The 22,315-nt window shown below is 45.5% G+C and overlaps 1 protein-coding gene across 1 annotated transcript in view; it reads left to right on the top strand.

The window, feature by feature from the left end:
- The first annotated feature begins 1,724 nt into the window (after positions 1-1,724).
- The window catches only part of ABHD5 (abhydrolase domain containing 5), a 113,322-nt gene continuing 92,731 nt past the window's right edge, over positions 1,725-22,315 (top strand). Inside the window, exon 1 of the mRNA XM_030190025.1 lies at positions 1,725-1,803. Coding sequence (XP_030045885.1) covers positions 1,760-1,803 — 44 coding nt within the window. The 5' untranslated portion in view covers positions 1,725-1,759. The remainder of the gene's footprint in view (positions 1,804-22,315) is intronic.

Here is a 22,315-nt window from a genome sequence, read left to right as displayed (position 1 = left end):
TATATGGTAAACTATGTTGTGAAAAAGCATTAGTATCATAGCAATGTTTTGAATGTTCTAATCAGGGGGCATAGCCAAACCTTGCGGTGGAAGGTGACCAGAGCACAAGGTGGGGGGGGGGGGGCACATTTTAGTCTGCTGTCCCGCCGCCTCGCCCCCCCCCCACTGCCTTGCCGCTCCCCCTCACCTTCTCGCTACTTCCCCTCACCGCCTCGTTGCTCCCCCCCGAAAAAGCAAATACCTTTGCTGGCGGGGGTCCCCAACCCCCGCAAGTCAAAGCCTTCAGCGCCGGTCTCTGGTGCAGCCGCGTTCACTACCCTGCTGTTTCTTCTTGCTGATGTCCTGTGCACGCTCCTTTACGTGAAACGAGCATGCTCAGTTTCACTTAAAGGAATGTGCAGGACGTCAGGAGGAAGAAAGAGCACAGGGCAGGGAACGCGGCAAACCAGAGACCAGCGCTGAAGAAGGCTGCGGCTGGTGGGGGTTAGGGACCCCTGCCAGAAAAACCAGGGGCCCAAATGAAATTTGGGGGGCCCAGGCCCCCTTGGCCCCACCTAGCTACACCACTGGTTCTAATTGTGTGCTTATTAGATATTCCATCACTATTATGTTTACATCGTATTATATCTCTGTTATTGGAATTTCATTGCTGTTAAATATGTATATTTTTGATCCTGTTTCATGGTAGTCCTATTATTAGGTCTCAATTTGCTGCTTTCAAGTTTTCCTCTTTCAATCTGTCTATGTCTTTACTTGCTCATTCTACTATTGTTATGCTGTTAACAAAATTGTAAGTTTTATGTTAAACTGTACCTGCCATACACCTTGGTGAATCTCTTCATAAAGGCAGTTAATAAATCCCAATAAATAAAAGTAGTAGTTCAAGTACATTTGGGTATTTTCTTCTCCCTTACAATTTTGTTTATTCCTGAGGCAATGAAAGCTAAAGTGACTTGTCCAAGATCTCAAAGATGGCAGTGGGATTTGAACCCTAGCTTCCCTCGTTCTCATCCTGCTGCTCTAACTATTAGGTACACTGTCCATGGCCTACAAACTTAGATTATAAGATCTCTGGGGACAGTTAAAAAATACCTAGTGTACCTCAATATAATTGAACTGGAGCCTCACCCTATGCTTGGAACAACCTTCCTGAACCCTTACGCCAAGCCCCCTCCCTGCCCGTCTTCAAGTCTTTGCTTAAAGCCCACCTCTTCAATGCTGCGTTCGGCACCTAACCCTTACCGTTCAGTGAATCCAGACTGCCCCAATTTGACTGCCCCTATCGGACCAACCGTTCACTTGTCTATTAGATTGTAAGCTCTTTGAGCAGGGATTGTCTCTCTTTGTTAAATTGTACAGCGCTGCGTAACCCTTGTAGCGCTCTAGAAATGTTAAGTAGTAGTAGTAGTACTAAAAAGGTGTGAGGTTAATCTTTAAAAAAACATCTATCAATCGAGTGACAAAACTACAAAAACTTGTCACAATACAAAAAAAAAGAAAGAAAGAAAGCGATCGCCGGTCCTGTCAAAGTCAGTACATTTGGCGTGATTTCCCTCTATCCAGGATTAGTACTACTAGCACTGCAGACTACCGCTCCGCCCCTGGCGGGGGCGCTCGTGACGTAACGAGCCCTCCTCGCGACATCACGCCCCTCCTCCTCTCCCGATTCATTTCTATGACGTTGCTGCCAGGCGGGCTCTGTAGTTGTTCGTTTGTAAACACTTGTGGTCGAACACACAGCTGACTTAGGCGAGCGGAGATGGCCGACGGAGAATTTGTCAATTTCGTAGATGCTAACGGAGGGTGAGTTCTAGAGTAATGTATCAGATATGAAGGGAGAAGGAACGCAGGATGAACAGGGTGCTGTGCGGGGTCTAGAGCTGGCCCGCCACCTTTCAGATGCCGGCTTCAGCGGGCAGGAAGGCGCGCGCGGCGGACACCTACAGAGCCTCGGGCAGCGGTCGTTACCGGATTCCTTGTCCTCCGTCTGTGTGACTACTTCTTAGGTATTTAAGTGAAAGAAACTGCGAAGGGGCGCAGTCCCTTAGTTGCAATTTAGGATTGTTTGTGTTTTTCTACTCTATCTAAAACCGAGGCCAAGCGAGTCTACCTGATGCGACCTTGTGATATTCTGAATGGACGTGCTAAGTGTGAGAATTCGTTAGTGTATGGTTCATTGCGTTGTTTTTCATTGTGCTTTCCCTTCAAAGCGTGAAGGAGTGTATTTCAAGACTTCTGACTGTAAATAGATGGTTCAAAGCCATATTGATATTTATTAATGCAGCCGGAGGAACGCGTGAGAGGAAGGGGCGGGGCCAAAGATAGGTAAGTTATCGCGGAGGCTGGCTCGTGCACACGCAGGCGGGTATTGTTATGACAGTCAAGCACTGCACATGTGATGGTGTTTTACATAGTAAGGTCATGTCTCTTGTGGCTTCAGGTTTTGTCAGGTCATGCTATGCCACTTAAATATTTTCTTTTTATTGTCTGAAGAGCTAGCTTTCGAGAGTGTGTGGCTTTTAAGAGCCGTTAGATAATCGTAGTAATTTTCAGTAACTGTTCTGTGTGATGGTTTTATTTTTATTGTATCAATATGAATGAGTTAAAACGAATACACCATTAAACGTTGATGCCAGTGGGTGCAGAATTTGACTTTTTTTTTCGGTGTCTCGATCACTTTTTTTTTTTTTTTAAGGAGGTGATAAGTTTGGAATTAAGATTCGGCATGCGCCATAGGACCTTAAATAACAGCATTATATTTATACAGTGCAAGAGAATTCCAGGTTCTAGGAAATAATTTTTAATCACTATAGTGGTCTGGCACCTAGAAACTTTTGAGCCCTGATTTGTGATGCTTCTTTTTTTTTTTTATAACAGGCTTTTTCGGGATAGTGGTTTAGTTGTAGATTTTGAAGGCTTGATATTTATCATGATTTGTGTTTTAATGTTAAAAATAAGTTAATGTTTATATGATATATGTTTGGATGGATTTTTATGTGTAAATTTATGCTTATGGGCCTCTTTTACTAATTGTGTTAGTGATTCCCGATGAGAGAAATTTGCCAATGCTCAAAACTCCTGCGCTATTCTGAATAATGTAAAAATTATGGGGCAGAAGAACATCACCTTAATGCTGAACTCTAATGAGGCGCAAATATAGGCACGTTCACAACATTGAGCATTAGGGAATTCGGCAGGAGGCTTGTGCTTGGCGCATACGTAGAAGAGTTCCACAGTAAGCTTGGTTTCTATGTTCATGCGTCTGATAAAACCCGAACGTAATGCACATCGGCATCTGTTTTCTGTGGCCTAAATACAAGCGTTTTTATTTTTTTTTATAGCTTAGACACATATTATTTACACACAGGAAATAGGCGCCAATGTGTTTCTGTTTGGGTGTTTTTAAAAATTTATGTATTTTTAGCTTTTTTTTTTTTTTTATATTTAAATTTGTTTATTGAATTTTTTATAACAAGCAAAAACAAAAATCTTTCCTTGTAAAGAAACACAGAGCCACATTATTACAGGTATTAATACAGCAATTAAATATTCTCTCTTCCTTAGACCACAACATTGGTTGAGGGGGCGATAGGTAACAAAGGAGAATTTATAAGCATCTAGTACAAAAAAAAAACTCGGCTTAACCTGATAAACGTATATTTAAAACTGAAAGATATTGTTTCTCTAACGAACTGTTTAGTTTTTTCTGGTCCAAGAACAGCTGTAGCTGTGATGGTTCTAGGAAAATGTACTTATTCCCCAAGTATGTATGTGATCTTACATTTACAGGGATATGCCAACATAAATGTAGCTCCCAGATTTTTTAACTCATTGCGCAAGCTCAAAAACATCTTTCTTCTATCTTGGGTAGACCTGGAAACATCCGGATATACCCAGACTTTTTGCCCATAAAATAATTTAGAATTATTTTTAAAGTATAAATTCAGCACATGGTTCAAGTCCTGCTCAAAGACAAATTGAACTATCAGAGTTCCTCGGTCTTTAATCTCACAGGTAGAATTTTCCAAAAAGTCAGTTAAATTTTGTTCTGTTTCCATTTGACCTTTAAATTCTTGATTCTTAGCAGGTATATAAAAAACCTTATTGCACGGAGGAATACTGGTAACAGGAATCTGTAATATTTCATGCAAGAAACGTTTAAATAGGTCAGTTGGATTTAATAATGGAGAACGTGGAAAATTCAATAGTCTTAAATTCAATCTTCTAGTATGATTTTCCATTTGTTCAATCTTCCGTTGTATCTTAACCTTTTCTTCAATCAAGGCTCCTACTGAAACCTTAATTCCTTTCATTTCTATGTTGAACTGATTCACTTGGCTTGCGCAATCCATTTTTACCTGCTCCAATGAGGCATCTACTTTCTCAATCTTACTCACTATTTGGTGGATTTCAGTTGTAGAATTCTTTTACAGCCACAGTCAAATCTTGAACTGCTTTCCAAACAGCCGATAGGGTTGCCTCCTCCTGAGCTCTTTCGGGCCTCTCGGCCTCCCCAGCCTTCACAGCAGACAACTCGCCGAGAGGTAACGCCGCTTCAGCGCCTTCCGCATCAGTCGCGCTCCCATCATCCACTGCATCAGCCGGGCAAGGAGGAGGGTTCAGCTCCGGTGGTGTGAGCGATATCTCTAGTCCAGAAGGCCCGTGTGCTCCTTCACCTAGGCACTTCAACGGACTCACCAGTCCGGTATCAAACGGTATTTGATGTAGAAAGTTATCCAGCGTTTGCTGCGAGGGGGAAGATGTTCTAGCCAGCGGCAATTGGCTTCTTATCACCCCTTTTCGTTTAGTATGAGGCATATTTTCAGGAATTTAATAGCAGCGTTTCTGAGCAAACTCTCCACACCGTCAGGCCGCCATCTTGACACGCCCCCAATTTTCTATTTTTAGCTTTAAATTTAGACGCATATGTGTTTTTGCTTGGGTCAGCTGTTTCTCATGACCAGCGCTTAAGGGCTTTCACAGACTTCTGCTTCCAAAAGCAATCAAAACTGGCAGATTTTGCAGATAGAATCATGAGAAATTCTTTCTTCCAACACCCTAATGCCTGCTCCGATGTGGCTTTATTTTTTGCTTTGTAAGGCAATTTTTGTTTCGGGTGCTGTCTTCTGAGTATTGAGGAGGAATACAAAATGACCTAATTAACATGAGCTTGACTACATTAGCAAGCTACTTTCATTGTTCATTTGTGTGCTCGCTTGTTCCCACACTCTGAGTCTCTGAACATTGTGCGCAGGTAGATGAGGGTGCTAGTACAACGCTAATGGTGTCTAGCACCTGTGTTTACTTTTGAGCATTGGGGCTTATGTGAATTGTTAATTGCACTGTACACTTTGAGTAAAAAGGTGGAATACTAATGTTTAAATGACTATGAGGCGTATTTTCAAAGCACTTAGCCTTACCAAGTTCCATAGGTTACTATGGAACTTTGTAAGGCTAAGTGCTTTGAAAATGAGCACCTGTGTCTCATTAGAAAGGGTAGACAGAAATTGTCATAATACCAAATGAAAAATTTTTAAACTTTTATAAGGCAGTATAAATTACAAATAAAATGAATAATTTTCTAGCTCAAAAAAGTCATCTAGGAAGTGGTGCCAACACAGGTCTAGTTTAGGGTGAACATTGGTGAGCACTGCCCCTACCTCCCATAAATGTTATGTATTCTAATGCTACATTTGGTTTCCTCCCCCACTGCCAATGTGAATTTTAATTTTAATCCTCACCCCCCTACAAAGTAAACAGGCAAGCTATACCTATGGCCCTTCTGTAGACATTTTTTTTATTTATATTTAGTTCATGCTATTTCATTGGTATTCCAAAGTGAGTTATATATAAGTACAGCAGATATTTCCCATTCCTCAAAGGATTTAGAAATTCTAAAACTGTACCTGACAAAAATGGGCAGTAAAGTGAGTTGGCCAAGGTTACAAGGAGTGGAGGCAGGAATCCCCTGGTTATCAGCTGGCTGCTTCTTCACTTCTGGTGTTAATATCCTCCTTTGTACCTAAGACCCAAGCCACAAGGATTTATTCATTCTGACACACACCTACCTCATCTGACCACAATACAACCTTGTATTTGTTATCAGCTGACTGGCGAACGCCTTTACGGTATTATGTAAGCCACATTGAGCCTGCAAATAGGTGGGAAAATGTGGGGTACAAATGTAACAAATAAAATAAAAATTCATAGTTATTTACTGCTGGTAATAAACTTACACACATGTATCCTCCTGCAACACACACACCTCTGAGCTTGTGCTAATTGGCTCAAGAATTGGGGAAAGAATGCAGAGCACAGCTTGTGATATTCTTTTCTACTCCTGTGTGTGTGTGTCTATCTCTTTTGTGTGTTCAGTGTGTGTATTGCTTGTTTGTATTTGTGGGAGGTAGCCGGGGGTATTTTTGAGGAAGAAGCAATTTGTGGATTGGTGGTGCAGTTGAGTGGAAGTATTTTGGGGGTATTGCAGTTGTGGGCTAGGGTATTTATTTGGGGGTGGGGCATGTAGCAGGGGAGTATCTTTTTATGTGGGGCAGTCAGTAGGGTGGTGGAGCATTTGGGAGCGTTTTTAGTGGTAGAGCAGTTTGCCGGGTGGTGCTAGTAGTAGCAGCGTTTTTTAATGAGGTATAGGCAGTTTGCACAATGTGGGGCAGTTGTGGGGGAAGGGTGTTTTGGTGAGGGTATGAAGGCAGTTTTCAGGGTGGTGGAATAGTTTGGGGTGGGGCAGTTTACAGGGTGCTAGGGCAGTTGTGGGGGAGATTGCGTATGGGGTAGTTAGTGGGACATTGGAGCAATTGCAGGTGGGTGTTTTTTGTGGATGGGACAGTTTGATGAGTTGTATGGCAGTTGGAGGGTAGAGTTTGGGCTGTGGGGGAGTAGAGACGGGTTTAAAATGTGAAATTACTTACTTTTCCAAACTGCCTTGTCCTATTCGTCTTTTCCCTATAAATGCATTGGGCCATATTTTTTTTATTTGGGGGGGGGGGGGGGCTGTTTTTTTTGGATTGCCTAGTGTAGGGGTTCCTAAACCTGGTCCTGGAGGCACCCCAGCCAGTCAGGTTTTTAGGATATCCACAATGAATACTCATGAGAGAGATTTGCATTCAGTGGAGCATACCCATTCTTGGTGTCTAAAATGTCTTGGGGCCAACCATAGCCCCACTAACTATTCTCTGTCTTTGCATGAAGAAGAGGACCCAGATTTCCAGAGATAACTCCAAAAATCTCTTGTTGAGCAAGTCTGATCCTCCGGCATCAAGGTTGGAGGCTTCAGCATTGACGTTGAGTGTCGCACTGGGAGTGTCGGTAAGCATGGCTGATGCTAGACCCTTAGACACTGGGAGCAGTGAAGCATCAAGTAGGTCTCCACCTGCCTCAAGGCCTCCTGCTGTGCAGGGCCCCTGGGACCATCCATCATTGGATCCGACCCTGAGGCGACGTGTGGATTCAACGTCATCCTTGTCATCACTGAGGAGCCTCGGTGACACGCTTTGGGTGAAGGCCAAGAAGCATTGTTATCGGTTGCTCTCGACTCATGGTGCAGGGAGTTCTGGGGCTTTGAAAGATTCAGCACTCACGAAACATCGATGCCAGGAGGACCACTCCCCCTCCATACAGGAGGTGTCGATAAGTCTGTCTCTCAGCAGCCAAGATCCAGTTCCCGCACTGACTCCGGCGGCTCCTTAACCTGCGCTGGTGTTGGCCTTTGAGTGCATCCGGGCCTTGCTCCCTGAGCTGCTGGATGGCCTCATGCAATGCAATTGGCATTGGTGGTGCTTGTGCTTACCCTGCCTTCCCTTACGGCCCCCGCTTGGCCCTTAGCATGCAGTGCAATCTCGGACACCAATGCCGCATGCAGTTCCGGTGTCGACTGCCACCCAAGCCAGCACTTCCTAGATGTCGGTGAAGGAGGCTTCGCGGGAGTTGAGGCGGGAACTGACTTCTCAACACCGTTCTCGAGGACATGGTTCCTCCACGTCAAGGCAGGTTCGGTCTCAACACTCCCATCAGGAGGTATTGTCTGATACTGAAGAGGAGCACTCATGGGATTCAGAGGAAGATCCAAGGTACCTTTCCTCGCACGAGTCCTATGGATTTCCCTCTGAACCCTCCACTCCACCTGAAAGGAGAAAGTCTCCTCCAGAGAGCCTTTCATTCCCTTGTTAAGGAAATTGCTGATGCTATTCCCTTTCTTTTGGAAGTGGAGGATGAGCCTAGGGCCAAGATTCTTCAGGTCCTGGACTACTCGTCTCCTACTATGGAGGTTGTGACTATTCCTCTCCACGAGATACTGCAGAGAGTTCTCGTTAGGAACTTGTAGTCCCCTCAGTCGGTGCCGGTCATCCCCAAGAAGATCGACACCCAGTATCGGATCCACAGTGCACCTGGTTTTGATAAGCCTCAGTTGCCTCACAATTCCATGGTGGCGGAGTCCGCTCTCAAAAGAACCAGGAGTTCTAGGACTATTCCTCGGCGCACTCAGGTAGATAAGGTAGAACCCTGCATTCTTTTGAGAGAGAGATTTTCCAGTCCTCAGTGCTCATCTCCTGAATACAATCCTACCATCTTCGCTTGTGAAACTCGATGCACAAGTTGTCGGACCTGGCTGAGAGTCTCCCTCCTGAGCAGGCCGAGTCGCTTCGCAAGTTGGTCCAGCAGCAGAAGGCATGTCGAAAGTCATTGACCAAAGGCACACGTTTGATGTGGCATTCAGGATCATCTCTGCACAGAGTATAGCAATGCTCAGACTCTCTTAGCTGCGTGTTTCTGACCTGGAACATTCTGTTCATCAGAGGTTGGCAGATGTCCCATGCCAATGGGGTAACCTTTTTGGACAGAAGGTTGAGGAGGTCGCTAACCAAATCAAAAAACATACTGATACCATCTCTTCTCTCTCCCGCCAGGTGCCTTCTGTATCTACCTCCTCAACTAAGAGGACATTTGGCAAACCAAGGAGGAGTACCTGTTACTATGGGAGGCATAGGTACAACCCTTTGGCTCGCCAGCCTGTTCGGGTCAGCCCCAGCATGCTCGTTTACATCAACAGTGTGTGCCTAAGGCCTCTACTGCTCCCCAGTCAAAGCAAGGGATGAGCTTTTGACTGGCTCCAGCAGAGCATAGTGTCAGCATTCATTGTATAGGGTTGGTCCCAAGTCCAGCTCACAGAGGCAGTGGGTTCCCAAAGAATACAAAGAATCCACACGAGTTTGGATATATAAAGTATACTAGGAAAAAATGCCCGTTTCTGAGCGCAATGAAACGGGCACTAGCAAGGAGCCCCCTCCCTCCGTCCCTCCGAGCTACTTGCCTTGTTCGCTGTGGCGTTTCTGTTTCGGCCCTCGTCGAGTGTCATAGCTCCGCCCTCGACGTCATGACGTTTTGACGCGAGGGTGGTGCAGACACTCCAGTGCACACCGGATATCTCGGGCGCCTCAACTTCCGTGGAGGCTTCAGAACGTTGGGGTTGCCTTTTATATAGAGAGATTATATTTGCAGATATGTATAGGCTTACAGCACTTAGAACAGGTAACTGGTACAGGGCTGTATCTGTGTGTGTTTAGGGAGAGAAAGAAAGGGTAGGGTGTTTGTTCAGAGGAAGGGAGAAGCCTTGGGGTTGTGCTGCAGTCGGTATATATGTGTGCAGAGGGAAAGGAAGAGAGAGAAAGAAGTAGTGCATGCAGAGCCCGGTGTGCTCTGCTTGCAGGGAGAGAGGGCAGAGATGCCCTCCCCCCCCCCCCCCCCCCCCCCGACAGAGAGCAGTGCCCTGGACAGAGAAAGGGGGGGGGGAAGCTCCCCCCCCCTCCCCCCCCCCCCCCCCACCGGAGCACCATGTGCTCTGTTTTTATACCTCCAGAACAAAGAGATCATAAAACTTATCTTTCTTCCTAGCCCAAACTCCGTTTGCTTTCTTTGAAGTCAGGAGAGATGAGCAATTTCACTGGTTGTCCTTTTTGAAGTTACAAGCTATGGGAGCCTCTATGTCTGGCCTCCTTTGTTCTCAAAGAGAGCTCTGCTGATCAAGAGCAATTAAACCCAGGGCTATTTAGGCCATTTGGTCCATTTCATCCTCAATGATTCATGAGGGAGGGGGGAGAGTTCTCAGAGGTCAGAAGCTGGTTTAATATTAATATAAGTATGTCCAGCAGTAATTTTGACTTCCAGGAATCCTGACACATAGCTGCAGTAAAAGCATCCATCTCGGTCGATTTGCCGGTCAGGGGGAGGCTGAAATTTTTCCACGAAAGGTGGCGCCTTATAACCTCTGACCGGTGAGTTCTTCAAATTGTCCATCATGGATACGCAGTCAGTTGGTTTCAAAAACCGCCGTTGCCCACAGAGAGCTCATTCATTCAGCTCTCAGCACAGGCAGGTACTTGCAGAGGAACTCTCAGCCCATCTGAAGGCCCATGCGGTGGAGCCCGTTCCATGAGGGGAGGAAGGGTGGGGATTCTATTCCAGATACTTCCTTGTGCAAAAGAAAACAGGGGGGATGTGTTCCATCCTAGACCTTAGGGCTCTGAACAAATTCCTAGTCCAAGAAAAGTTCAGGATGGTTTCCCTGGGCACCCTTCTCCCAATGATTCTGAAAAACGATTGGCTATGCTCTCTGGAAAATGATGCATATACTCACATCCTGATACTTCCAGCCCACTGGTAATATCTTTGATTTCAGTTGGGTTCAGTACCGCATGTTGCCGTTTTGACCTCTCATCAGTTCCCAGGGTTTTCACCAAATGTCTAGCGGTAGTTGCAGCATCGCTACGCAGACTGGGAGTCCATGTGTTCCCATATCTCAACGATTGGCTAGTGGAGTACCTCTCTGGATGGTCCCAATGCAGATGACTGTTCGGGTGCTCGAACTATTAAGGTTCATTTTAAAGTACCCCAAGTCCCATCTTCGTCCTGTCCAGTGATTGGAATTCATAGGAACCCTGCTCGAAACACAGAAGCTTCGAGCCTACCTTTCAGCGATGAGAGCGGACAATCTTTTCCAAGGTTCGAGCGTCTCAGGAGGTCGCAGCTTGACTGATGTTGAGATTGTTGGGCCACATGGCTTCCACAGTTATATTACACCCATTACAAGTCTTCTCATGAGATCAGCTCAATGGACCCTGGCTTCTTAGTGGTATCAAGCCATGGGGAGCCTGAAAGATGTCATCCAAGTGTCCCCAGAGCTTGTGCACTTTCTTCAGTGGTGGACCATTCGATCCAATTTGATTCTGGGACACCCATTCCATATTCCTCAGCCACAAAAAGTGCTGACAATGCATGCTTCTCTCCTTGGATGGGGTGTTCCTGTAGATGGGCTTCACACCCAAGGTGTTTGGTCCTTACATGAAGCTAATCTTCAGATCAATCTCCTGGAGCTCTGGGTGATCTGGAATGCTCTAAAGGCTTTCAGGGATCAGCTGTCTCATCAAATTGTACTCATTCAAACAGGCAATCAGGTTGCAATGTATTATACTAAGCAGCAGAGGGCACCGGATCATGCCCTCTGTGTCAGGAGGCCATCCGAATGTGACATTGGGCTCGCCAACATGGCATGTTCCTTTGAGCCACTTATCTGGTGGGCAAAAACAACCTTTTGGCTGACAGATTGAGCAGGATAACGCAGCCACACAAGTGGTCTCTCAATATGGTCATAGCCTGTAAGGCAGCCGGCTCGATGGATCTTTTTGTCACTCAGATCAACTACAAGATCCCTCAGTTCTGTTTCAGCCTTCAGGACCATGACAGACTGGAAGCTCGTTTTCTTGGTGGCTGCTACTTCAGCTCGTAGACCCCCCAAAGTAAAAAAAATAAATAAATAACACCCCCCCCCCCAAAAAAAACAAAACGGAATTACTGATAATGTTATTGGAACATGTCTTACACAGTGATAGCATTGTGATTGAATTTGCAGCGTTATAGAGGCATGTATCATCTTGTTCAGGAAATGTTTGCCTATCGTCAGATACAATACTCTGTAAGGTCTTTGAGCCCCCTTCCCCCCAGACTTATGCTCAAATTTGGGTACTAAATTACAAGAATTCTTCGATATACTAGGGGAGTATGTATCCATAGCTGAGCTTCACTAGAGTATGCAGCTTATTGCCTCATTTAGAGATCTGGCTTCTTTGGGAACAATTTTTAAGAATTTGAATATCACCTACAGAATGTATGCAGATGATATTCAATCTTTTTTTCCACTGGACTATGGTTTTCTAAATCCTGTACCATGATTGTCACAATGTTTAGATTATGTTAATCAATAGATGAATCACAAATTATCCTTGAACTTAGCTAAAACAGAAGTCATGTATGTTGGGAGATCTATTTCAGCATTCTCTACCAGCTGTGCTATCTTATCAGGATGTTAAATTTTCTATAAAAACTTGTGTACGTAACTTGCGAGTACTACTACACTCAACATTGTGGGACCAGGCTGCTGGCATTGGCATTTAAAAAGCAGATAGAGCAGCTTTTAAACTAGAAACTGGGGGAAGGTTGATAGTCGCTCAAAAGTGCATGGTTCAGAATAAGGTATCTTTCAAGGATATCACCAAAACAGGGGAGATGGGGCATCCCGATAGCGAGGCTGCAGTAGAGACCATAGTAGGCAAGGGGGCTTATTTTCAAAACACTTAGACTTACAAAGTTCCATAGGTTAGTATGTAACTTTGTAAGTCTAAGGGCTTTGAAAATACACCTCAAGGTGTCTTTAAATATAAATCAAACTGATTTTCAAGATTGCACATTATCATTGTCAACTGCTGAAAAAGATGTAAATAGGAATAACAAACATAGTTTGAAATGTCTACATGCAAATGCCAGAAGCCTAAGAAATAAGGTGGGAGAGTTAGAATACATTGTACTAAATGGAAAAAATAGATATAAAAGGCATCTCCTGGTGCAAGGAGGATAAGCAGTACACTGTCATACCAGGATACAAATTATATCGAAGTGATAGGATAGACGAATTGGTGGAGGGGGTAGCGTTATATGTTAAGACTAAGCTTCAGGACATGAAATACATCTTGGAATCCCTATGAATTGAAATTCCATGTGTAAAGGGGAAAAGAATAGTGATAGGCGTGTACTACCATCCACCTGGTCAGGATGAACAGACAGATGTAGAAATGTTATCAGAAATTAGGAGGCTAGCAAACTGGGGAACACAATAATAACGGGTGATTTCAATTATCCCGAGTATTGACTGGGTAAATTTTAACATCATGGCATGCTAGAGAGGTGAAATTCCTTAATGAAATCAAGGACTGTTTCATGGAATAGCTGGTTCAGGAGCCAATAAGAGGAGGAACAATTCTAGACCTTAGTGGAGAACATGATCTGGTGCAGGAGGTAAAGGTGCAGGAGGTAAAGGTGCAGGGGCTGCTTGACAACAGGGATCATAGCAAGATCAAATATGATATAAGCTCTGGAGTAAGTACACACAGGAAATCCAATATGTTAGCATTTAATTTTCAAAAAAGGAGACTGTGATAAAATAAGAAGAACTGTTCAGCTGTAAAGGTCAAAAATTTAAATCTGGCATGGATGCTGTTCACAAATACCATCCTGGAAGCCTAGGCCAAATATATTCCATGTATTAAAAAAGGAGGAAGGAAGACCAAACGACAGCCAGCATGGTTAAAAAGTGAAGGAAGCTATTAGAGCTAAAAGAAAATCCTTCAGAATATGGATGAAAGATCTGACTGAAAATAATAGGAAACAGCATAAGGAATGGCAAGTCAAATGCAAAGCACTGATAAGGAAGGCAATGAGAGACTTTGAAAAGAAGATTGCATTGGAGGCGAAAACATATAGTAAAAACTTTTTTAGGTATATTAAAAGCAAAAAGCCGGCAAGGGAATCAATTGAACCTGCTGGATGACCGAGGAGTAAAGGGGGAACTCAGGGAAGACAAGGCCATAGCGGAGAGATTAAATGAATTCTTTGCTTTGGTCTTCACTGAGGAAGATGTGGGAGAGATACCGGTGCCAGAAATGGTATTCAATGCTAATGAGTCAGAGAAACAATCAAATCTTGGTAAATCTAGAAGATGTAATGGGGCAATTTGACAAATTAAAGAGTAGCAAATCGCCTGGACCGGATGGTATACATCCCAGAGTATTGATGGAATTGAAAAATGAACTTGCAGAACTATTGTTAGTAATATGTAAGTTTATCTTTAAAATCAAGCACGGTACTGTAAGATTGGAGGGTGGCCAGTGTAGTGTTGATTGTTAAAACATTTTCCAGAGGTGATCTGGGAAATTACAGACCTGTGAGCCTGACATTGGTGCTGGGCAAAACAGTACAAACTATTATTAAAAAAACAAAATTACAGAGCCATATACATACTCATTGATTAATGAGTCAAAGCCAACTAGATACGGGAATAACTAGTGAGGCAATTAAATTTGTTGATGACACAGTTATTCAGTGTTGTTAAATTGCAAGATAATTGTGAGAAATTGCAAGAGTACCTTTCAAGACTGGAAGACTGGGCATCTAAATGGCAGATGACGTTTAATGTGAGGAATTGCAGAGTGATGCATGTGGGGAAGAGGAACCCAAACTATAGCTACATGATGTAAGTTTCCACATTAGGAGTCACCGACCAGGAAAAGGATCTAGGTATCATCATTGATGATACATTGAAACCCTCTGCTCAGTGTTCGGCAGCAGCAAAGAAAGCAAATAGAATGTTAGGTATTATTAGAAAACAAATGGGAAATATATAAATGAGGATGTTATAATGCCTTTGTATCGCTCCTTGGTACGGCTGCACCTTGAATATTGTATGCAATCCTGGTCACCACATCTCAAAAAAGATACAGTGGAATTCTAAAAGGTACAGAGAAGGTTGACTCAAAGTGTGCATCAAAATTGGTTGCGACTCATCGGAACATATTTGGACCAATATTCAGACCGCAACAACTTCCATACAAACAAAGATACGGACTTGAAATTTTGAACAAGCATTTTGCATCCATAATGTTAAAATGTATTTCATCGGAATTAGCATCAAAAAGTGTACAGGATTTGAATTTTTTAGCCATTCTTATAAATGTGTTTGGATTTTATTAGACCCCCAAAATGGCATTTTAGTAAATGTCGCGCGCTCATGGACTGACAACCTTTCAGAAAAGGGGGTCTAGATCTGCAACTATTGCAGTTAGAGACCTCAAATTTTGGGAAACTTCGTTTAACATCTGACTTGCGCAACAGATAAAATTTGAACAAAATTGGAGAACAAGATGGTGGGAACTTTTTTAAATTTTAGACCACTTGGCATGGAATGTTAGTCCTCCGCATGCACCTTAAGTTTCTACCTAAGATGGTGTCAGAGTTCCATCTCAACCAGTCGATTTGTCTTGCCAACATTCTTTCCCTGACCTCATGCCCATCCTGGTGAGAGTGCACTGCACACCTTGGACTGCATGCAAGCATTGGCCTTTTGCTTGGAATGGGCTAGTCTCCACAGACAGCGCACCCAACATTTTGTTTCTTTTGATCCCAACAGGATGGGGGTTGCCATTGGGAAACGCACTAATTGGCTGTCAGATTGCATTTCTTTCACTTAAACGCAGGCTGGGCTGACCCTTGAGGTTTACGTCAAGCCTCACAATGTCAGAGCCGTGGCTGAGTCGGTAGCCTTCTTGAGGTCAGCCTCCATTGAAGAAATTTGCAAGGCTGCAATGTGGTCTTCCTTTTCGTCAGTACCAGAGCAGTCCAGACTAATGGTTTATGTCCATCCACCAGCAGAAGGAGACAGAGAAAATAGTTCCTTGCCCCTTGTGCAGCCTGAAATGTTCAGTATTTTCTCTGTCTCCTAGCAGATGTTGGACAGTTTGTGTAGCTCCTCTTAGTGCTGATTGACTCCTGTCCAAGATTTGGTCAGTGACGTTAAGAAAGGGGTGTGCTGATGTTCGGTTTTGGTTTTTTAAGGTTACACCCAATGGTCTTAGGTTCCTCATCTGCCAGTTAGGGTGACACCTGATGGTACTGGATCCCTCCACTCCCCTGCTTGTGGCTTCTTAGGCTTTGGGGGGGGGGGGGGGGGGGCTGAGAGAGTGGCTTGTGGCAGATTGTCCTTCTGGAATGGTGTCATGCAGAGCAAGTACGTGTTCTTTCTGGCTGTCAGATAACCTGGGTTTCTATTTTTTTTATGGCTGAGTGGCCTTGGATCCTTTTGATAAAAACAAACCAACCAACCGGCATTGGTTTCTGCTTTCTTCGTTTACCATGTGTTTCTGTTGGACTGCTGGGGCTTTGCAGCGTTCTTGATTTCGTCAAAGCAGCGGTTTGTTTTTGGCAGGCTTTTTCAGCACTTTGTTCTGGGGCCTGCGAATGTTGCTTCCCTGCTTTCCTCAGGCTTTGGCTGTCTGGGTTATTGTCTTGATGCATGGGTTCTCCACAGGGCTGTTTTACTGTCTGCTGGTGCTGGTCCTGCCTTGGGATAGATCGCTGCTTCACCACGCCTCCTTGTCTGAAGCAGGGGTTTTGCTAAGTTTGCTCTCGCAGTTTTTCACCCTTCTTCTCTCCTGGCGCCTTCCTTTTTTGGTAGTAGCATTTACCCATGCAGCTCCATTTGAGAAGTTTGGAATCTTCACTGGTGCTTGAGTGCAGATGCTGACTGGATGTTGGAAGCAGTTTTTTTAGGTAAGCTGGTGGTTTTTGGGCTGTGGGGTCCCGTTTCAGTGATTCCACCCATAGGAGAGTACAGCAGTGCTCTCATTGCTTGACAGTTGTGGTGGTCTCCTCTCATGGTGGAGCTTTTTTGGCCTGGTGTGCCCCGGCTCCAGTGGAACTTTTGTCCCATCCAGGCGCCTGTCTGGTGAATCTTGGCAGTGACTATTCGGCCTTGTGAGGGGAGTGTGTATTCCTTTCTTCACTTCCGGTTCTTTGCTCCCTGCTAGTTTCCAGCCCCTTGGGGCTCTGTGTACCAGTGTCTAGGTTCTTGGGGTTTGGCTCAGTTCGCCATGTTCTCAGAGGATGGGGGCCGTGGCCTCAGTTTCTTCCCCTCTTACTTTGCCTTTCTCCGGTTGGGTGCAGTTTTCTACTGCAGACACTTTCTCTTCTTCTTCAAGTTTGCAGCTCCCTTGGTGTCTGCAGGGCAAAGGAGAAATTAGATATTACCTGCTAATTTGCTTTCCTTTAGTCCCTCTGGACCAGCCCAGCTGAACTGATGGGTTGTGCAAGCTTTCCAGCAGATGGAGACAGAGAATAATGTTTCTTGAGAGAGCCAATATGACTGGCTGCCCTCTCAAGTCTCAGTATATCAGGAACAAAGCAAAAGAAAGAAAGAAAGAAGCCATCTGTGCCCTGCTGGGTTCTACAGCCACCCATACACAAAGAGCAAGAATCATGCTGGCAAGTGACCATCAAAATAGAGCAATTAAATGTAGCTTTGTGTATTTTTATTTTTTGTTACATTTGTACCCCACGCTTTCCCACTCATGGCAGGTACTTATTTGTACCTGGGGCAATGGAGGGTTAAGTGACTTGCCCAGAGTCACAAGGAGCTGCCTGTGCCTGAAGTGGGAATCGAACTCAGTTCCCCAGGACCAAAGTCCACCATCCTAACCACTAGGCCACTTCTCCTATTTTTTGCTTTTCTTTTTTTTTTTTTTTAATAAAGTACTACCATTCCCCAAAGAGAGAGAGAGCAACAAACTGCCGAACCAACTACAAGCTGCCTAGAGTGGGAGCTAGGCCGGTCTGGAGGGACTAAGGGAAAGCAAGTTAGCAGGTAGGACCTAATTTTTCCTTCCTTAGCATCTCTCCGGACCTGCCCAGCTGAACTGATGGGAAGTACCAAAGCAGTGAATTAAGGGAGGGACCCTAACAGCCCCGCTGTGAACACTCGCTGACCAAACATCGTGTCCCGACATGCCTAGATATCCACTCTGTTATGTCTGACAAAGGAATGCAAAGAGGACCACGTGGCTGCCTTGCAAAGATCCACCGGAGCCACCTAAGAAAACTCCACCCAAGACGCCGCCTGTCCCCTCTTAGAATGAACTTTAATGCCATCTGTAATGGGTCTGTTCAGAATGTAAGCCGAGGTAATCACTTCCTTAATCCATCTGGCCAGCGTAACCTTAGATGCCGCCAAATCTCTACGACCACCGCCAAGCAGAACAAACAGTCGGTTCAATCGGAGAAAGTCCTCTGTTCGTCATACATATTCTTTCAACACTCTTCGGACATCTAGTTTACACAAAGATCTCTGCTCCTCTGATACTCTGGATGCCCCCAGGGTTGGCAGGACCAGAGACTGATTGACATGAAAGGCTGTCAAGACCTTCGGAAGAAACGAGGGAACCGGTCTCAAAAACCACATGATCCGCCAAGAACTCTCAAAAGGACACTCTAGAGGACAAAGCCTGCAATTCCGACACTCGCCTCGCCGATGATATCGCCATGAGAAACACTGCCTTTAAGGTAAGATCCTTTATGGAACTAGAGACTAATGATTCAAAAGGAGAATGAATGAGCGCTGAGATTACCATATTAAGATCCCAAGAAGGAAAAGAAGGACGCCTGGGCAGACGCAAAACATTTGCACCTCTTAGAAATCGAAGGACATCCAGATGATTACTCAAGGGCTTGCCCTTCACTTGCCCCCGAAAAGGAGTCAAAGCTGCTAGCTGAACTTTAAGGGAAGCCAAGGCCAAATCTTTATCTAAGCCATCCTGAAGAAAATCCAGAACCTGTGGCTTGGAAGCACGCAAAGGAGGAACTCCTTGATCATTGCACCAGGCCTCAAAAATCCTCCAGACTCGAACATAAGCCAGAGAAGTAGGTGAGAATGTAGCATTGTACCAATCATGTCCACTGAGTAGCCATGCTTTCTTAACTTAGCCCTCTCGAACCAAACTGTAAGATAAAATCGTGCCAGATTTGGGATGACCATTGGCTCTTGGAACAGGAGTTCTGACCGCCTCTGGAAGCTGAAGCTCGGGCTCTACAAGAAGGCGCCTTAGATCTGCATACCAGGGCTGCCTTGGCCAATCCGGAGCTACTAGAATTACCAGGCCTGCATTCTCTATCCTTTGCATGATGCGGCTGATCAATGGCCAGTGAGAAAACATATACAGAAGGTCTGCTGGCTACTGGCACAATAGTGCATCCAAGCCTTCCGAGTCCTGTTCCTTTCGGCGACTGAAGAAACACGGTACCTTGAGATTCTGCTGTGTCGCCTCAAATCTGTCACCGGTCGGCCCCACTTTTGAGTTATTGTTTCGAACGCCTCTGAGCTGAGAGACCATACCCCTGGTTCCAGGGTTTGGTGACTGAGGAAATCCACCTGCACATTGAGGACTTCTGTTACGTGCAAGGCTGACAGATCCACTGGGTGTTCCTCCACCCATTGCATGAGCGCCAGTGCCTCTCGTGCCATCCTGGGACTCCTTATACTGCTCTGATGGTTGATGTACGCCACTGCCATAGCATTGTCTGTCAAGACCTGCACTGCATTGTCCTCGATGAGGCTGTGAAATTCGTTCAGAGCCAAACTGAACAACTCGCCTCCTCCATGGACCACAAACTCTGTGCCAGGTGGCCCAAGTAAAGAGCTCCCCAGTTCCTGAGGTTGGCATCCGTGGTTAACTCCATCCAGTGAGGAGACTGCAACATCTGTGCCACTGACAAATTGCTTGACCAGAGCCACCAGCAGAGATCATGACGCACCGCCACTGGTAAGGGTGACTTGATGTCCAATGAGCCTCTCTGAGGTGACCATTGGGATAGCAGCGAATGCTGAAGACTCCCCATATGAGCCCTGGCCTGCTGCACTGCCTCTATGGTTGCCACCATTGACCCCAGAATTTGAAGATAATGTCGAGCACATGGGACCTTTTTACTGTGGAAATTCCTTACCTGCTCCTGGAGTTTGAGAATATGCAGCTCCAGAAGAAACACTTGTCCCCGAAGCGTGTCAAAAGTGACTCCTAGGTAGTTCAAGGTATGTGAAGGCACCAAATGGCTCTTGAGCAGATTGATCACCCAACCTAGGGATTCTAAGAACTGAACCACCTGGTTAGTCACCTGACAACATTCCTGATGTGACTTTGCTCAAATCAACCAACTGTCCTGCGAAGAGCCACCGCTACCACAACCATTACTTTGGTGAACGTCCAAGGAGCTGTTGCATGGCGGAACGGCATCGCACAAAACAAAGTGCCGACGCAACATTGCAAAACGGAGGAAGCGTTGGTGTGCCTGCCGAATGGGAATGTGGAGATAAGCCTCTGTGAAGGATTCTCCTGAGTGAATGGCCATGATAACCGACCTTAGGGTTTACATATAGAACAGTCACCCGAAGAGCCTGGTTGATTCGCTTGAGGTCCAAAGAAGGACACAAAGAATCTTCCTTCTTTTGAAGGACTACAAAATAGTTGGAATATCTGCCTGTGCCCTGCTCCTGAGTTGGCACTGGAGAAATTGCTTGTAAAGAGATCAATCTGGCCAGAGTGTCCCTGACTGCCTGAGCCTTAACCCAAGACCGACGGGGATTCCAGGAAAGTGTCCGGCAGAGTGTGAGCGAATTTGAGAGTGTACCCGTCCCAACTAACCTCGAGAACCCATTGATCTGAAGTAATTTGGGTCCACCTCCAGTAAAACTCTTTCAAGTGACCGCTGTCGGAGGATGGACCTCTACACTTTCATCGTGCTGCATGACCAGAAGTCTTGGAGGAGAATGCACTGTCCAGACCTCTCCTCCATTCCCCATGAAAGGGCTGGGTATGTGGAAAATAACAGGACCTTTGGAAAGGGGATCTTCAGCCTGGCCGGAAACACGCCTATGCCACCAGTGCTCTAGAGATGGCCGCTTGTACAGCTAAGGCCAAAGCATCAAAGGCACGCTTTAAGAGCGTCTCCAGACGACAGTCCTGCAGGTCCTTGAGGGCCGTACCCCCATCCACTGGTACCGTATTTTTCTTAGTCGCTACCAACACCACAACATTCACTGCTGGGGGCTTGTGCCAATCTTTGTCCTGCTCTGGTACTGGATAGAGGTGAACCATGGAGCGAGCCAGCCGAAAGGAGGTGTCCGGGACGTACTACTGCACCTGAACTTTACGACCCCTTTCACCAAAGGATCCACTTTGTGAAGAACGGCAGGCCTCTGCTCCTTCTCAAAATTTAACGTGGATGACACCAGAACAGTTAAGTCTTGTAAGTCCTCCTTGTGGAAGACTCGAGTCACCGACGTATCCTCCCCCGGATGCAGGTCCTCTGCTGAAGGGAAGGTGTCGTCCTCTTCCTCGTAGGCCTCCGTATCTAGCAATAAATGATCTCTATCCCTCAGGGACTCTGATTCCATCCATATAGCTACTTCCTGACCCTCCCAAGAGATCCGTGGTCGTTTACAGCCAGGCAGTGGCCCTGGGCATACTTGGCAACTAAATAGGGCTCAGGAGAAAAATGCCTAAGCAATAAGCATTATACATTGCCAAACAAAGTCTAGATGGAAACTCCCATGAGTTCATCCGACAGCTGGGCCTGCTTAACACGAGCCACAAGCTGCTCCAATGCAGGCTGTGATTCAAAAATGGCGTTTCTTCCAAAACTGGTCCCACTGTACCGCTCGGTCCAGGAAGAGAAGAAAAGCCAAACTGCTCGCAACCACATCTGAAGACACTGCCAGAAATTCTGACACTGATGTGGTGGAAACCTTACATATCCCGTCCGCCGAGACTCCCTGGTTCTGACAAATGGCAAATCACCGAAGCTTGTGCGACATAGCTGTGCCAAGTGGTCGCCGCTCCAAACTCTCGGGGGAACAGCCACACAGAAACTAAGCAGGGAGAGAAAAGTAAGTGGTGTCACACTGGTCTGTTTTTTTTGTTTTTTTTTTGTCAGGAAAAAAAACCTGCCACACTGCTGAGTTTCAAAAAGTCTACCTGTACGCCGTCTCTTTTTTTTTTCCTCATCCAAAGAGGTTAACGTGGCCGATCCCTGTGGCTGTGCAACACCCTTCCCCCCGAAGGGGTGTAGACCAGCCTTCAAATTATTATCTTTGCCAGTTCAAGCATATAAGGAAAGCAGAAGAAACCCCCTCGGGTCTCTGACGCGGCCAGCAATCACCACAAGCAGCGCACAGAGAAGGAGAAGAAAATATACAGATTTTTAGACGGCGCAAATAAAGAATGAGTCTGAAGGGCTTTCACCTGCTTGAGACTGAAAATACAAAGACGAGATAGGGCTGAGCTGGGCTTTTATTAGCTCTACACTAAAAATAAAAAACCGTGCAGTTGATGTAGTGTGAAAATATGGTAAATCAATACTAGTACTAAATGACACT

Source organism: Microcaecilia unicolor, chromosome 1, assembly GCF_901765095.1.
Source record: "Microcaecilia unicolor chromosome 1, aMicUni1.1, whole genome shotgun sequence".
In the NCBI taxonomy this organism is placed as follows: domain Eukaryota; kingdom Metazoa; phylum Chordata; class Amphibia; order Gymnophiona; family Siphonopidae; genus Microcaecilia; species Microcaecilia unicolor.
Note: the sequence above shows the minus strand (reverse complement) of the source record. Positions and strands in the feature narration are given on the sequence as shown.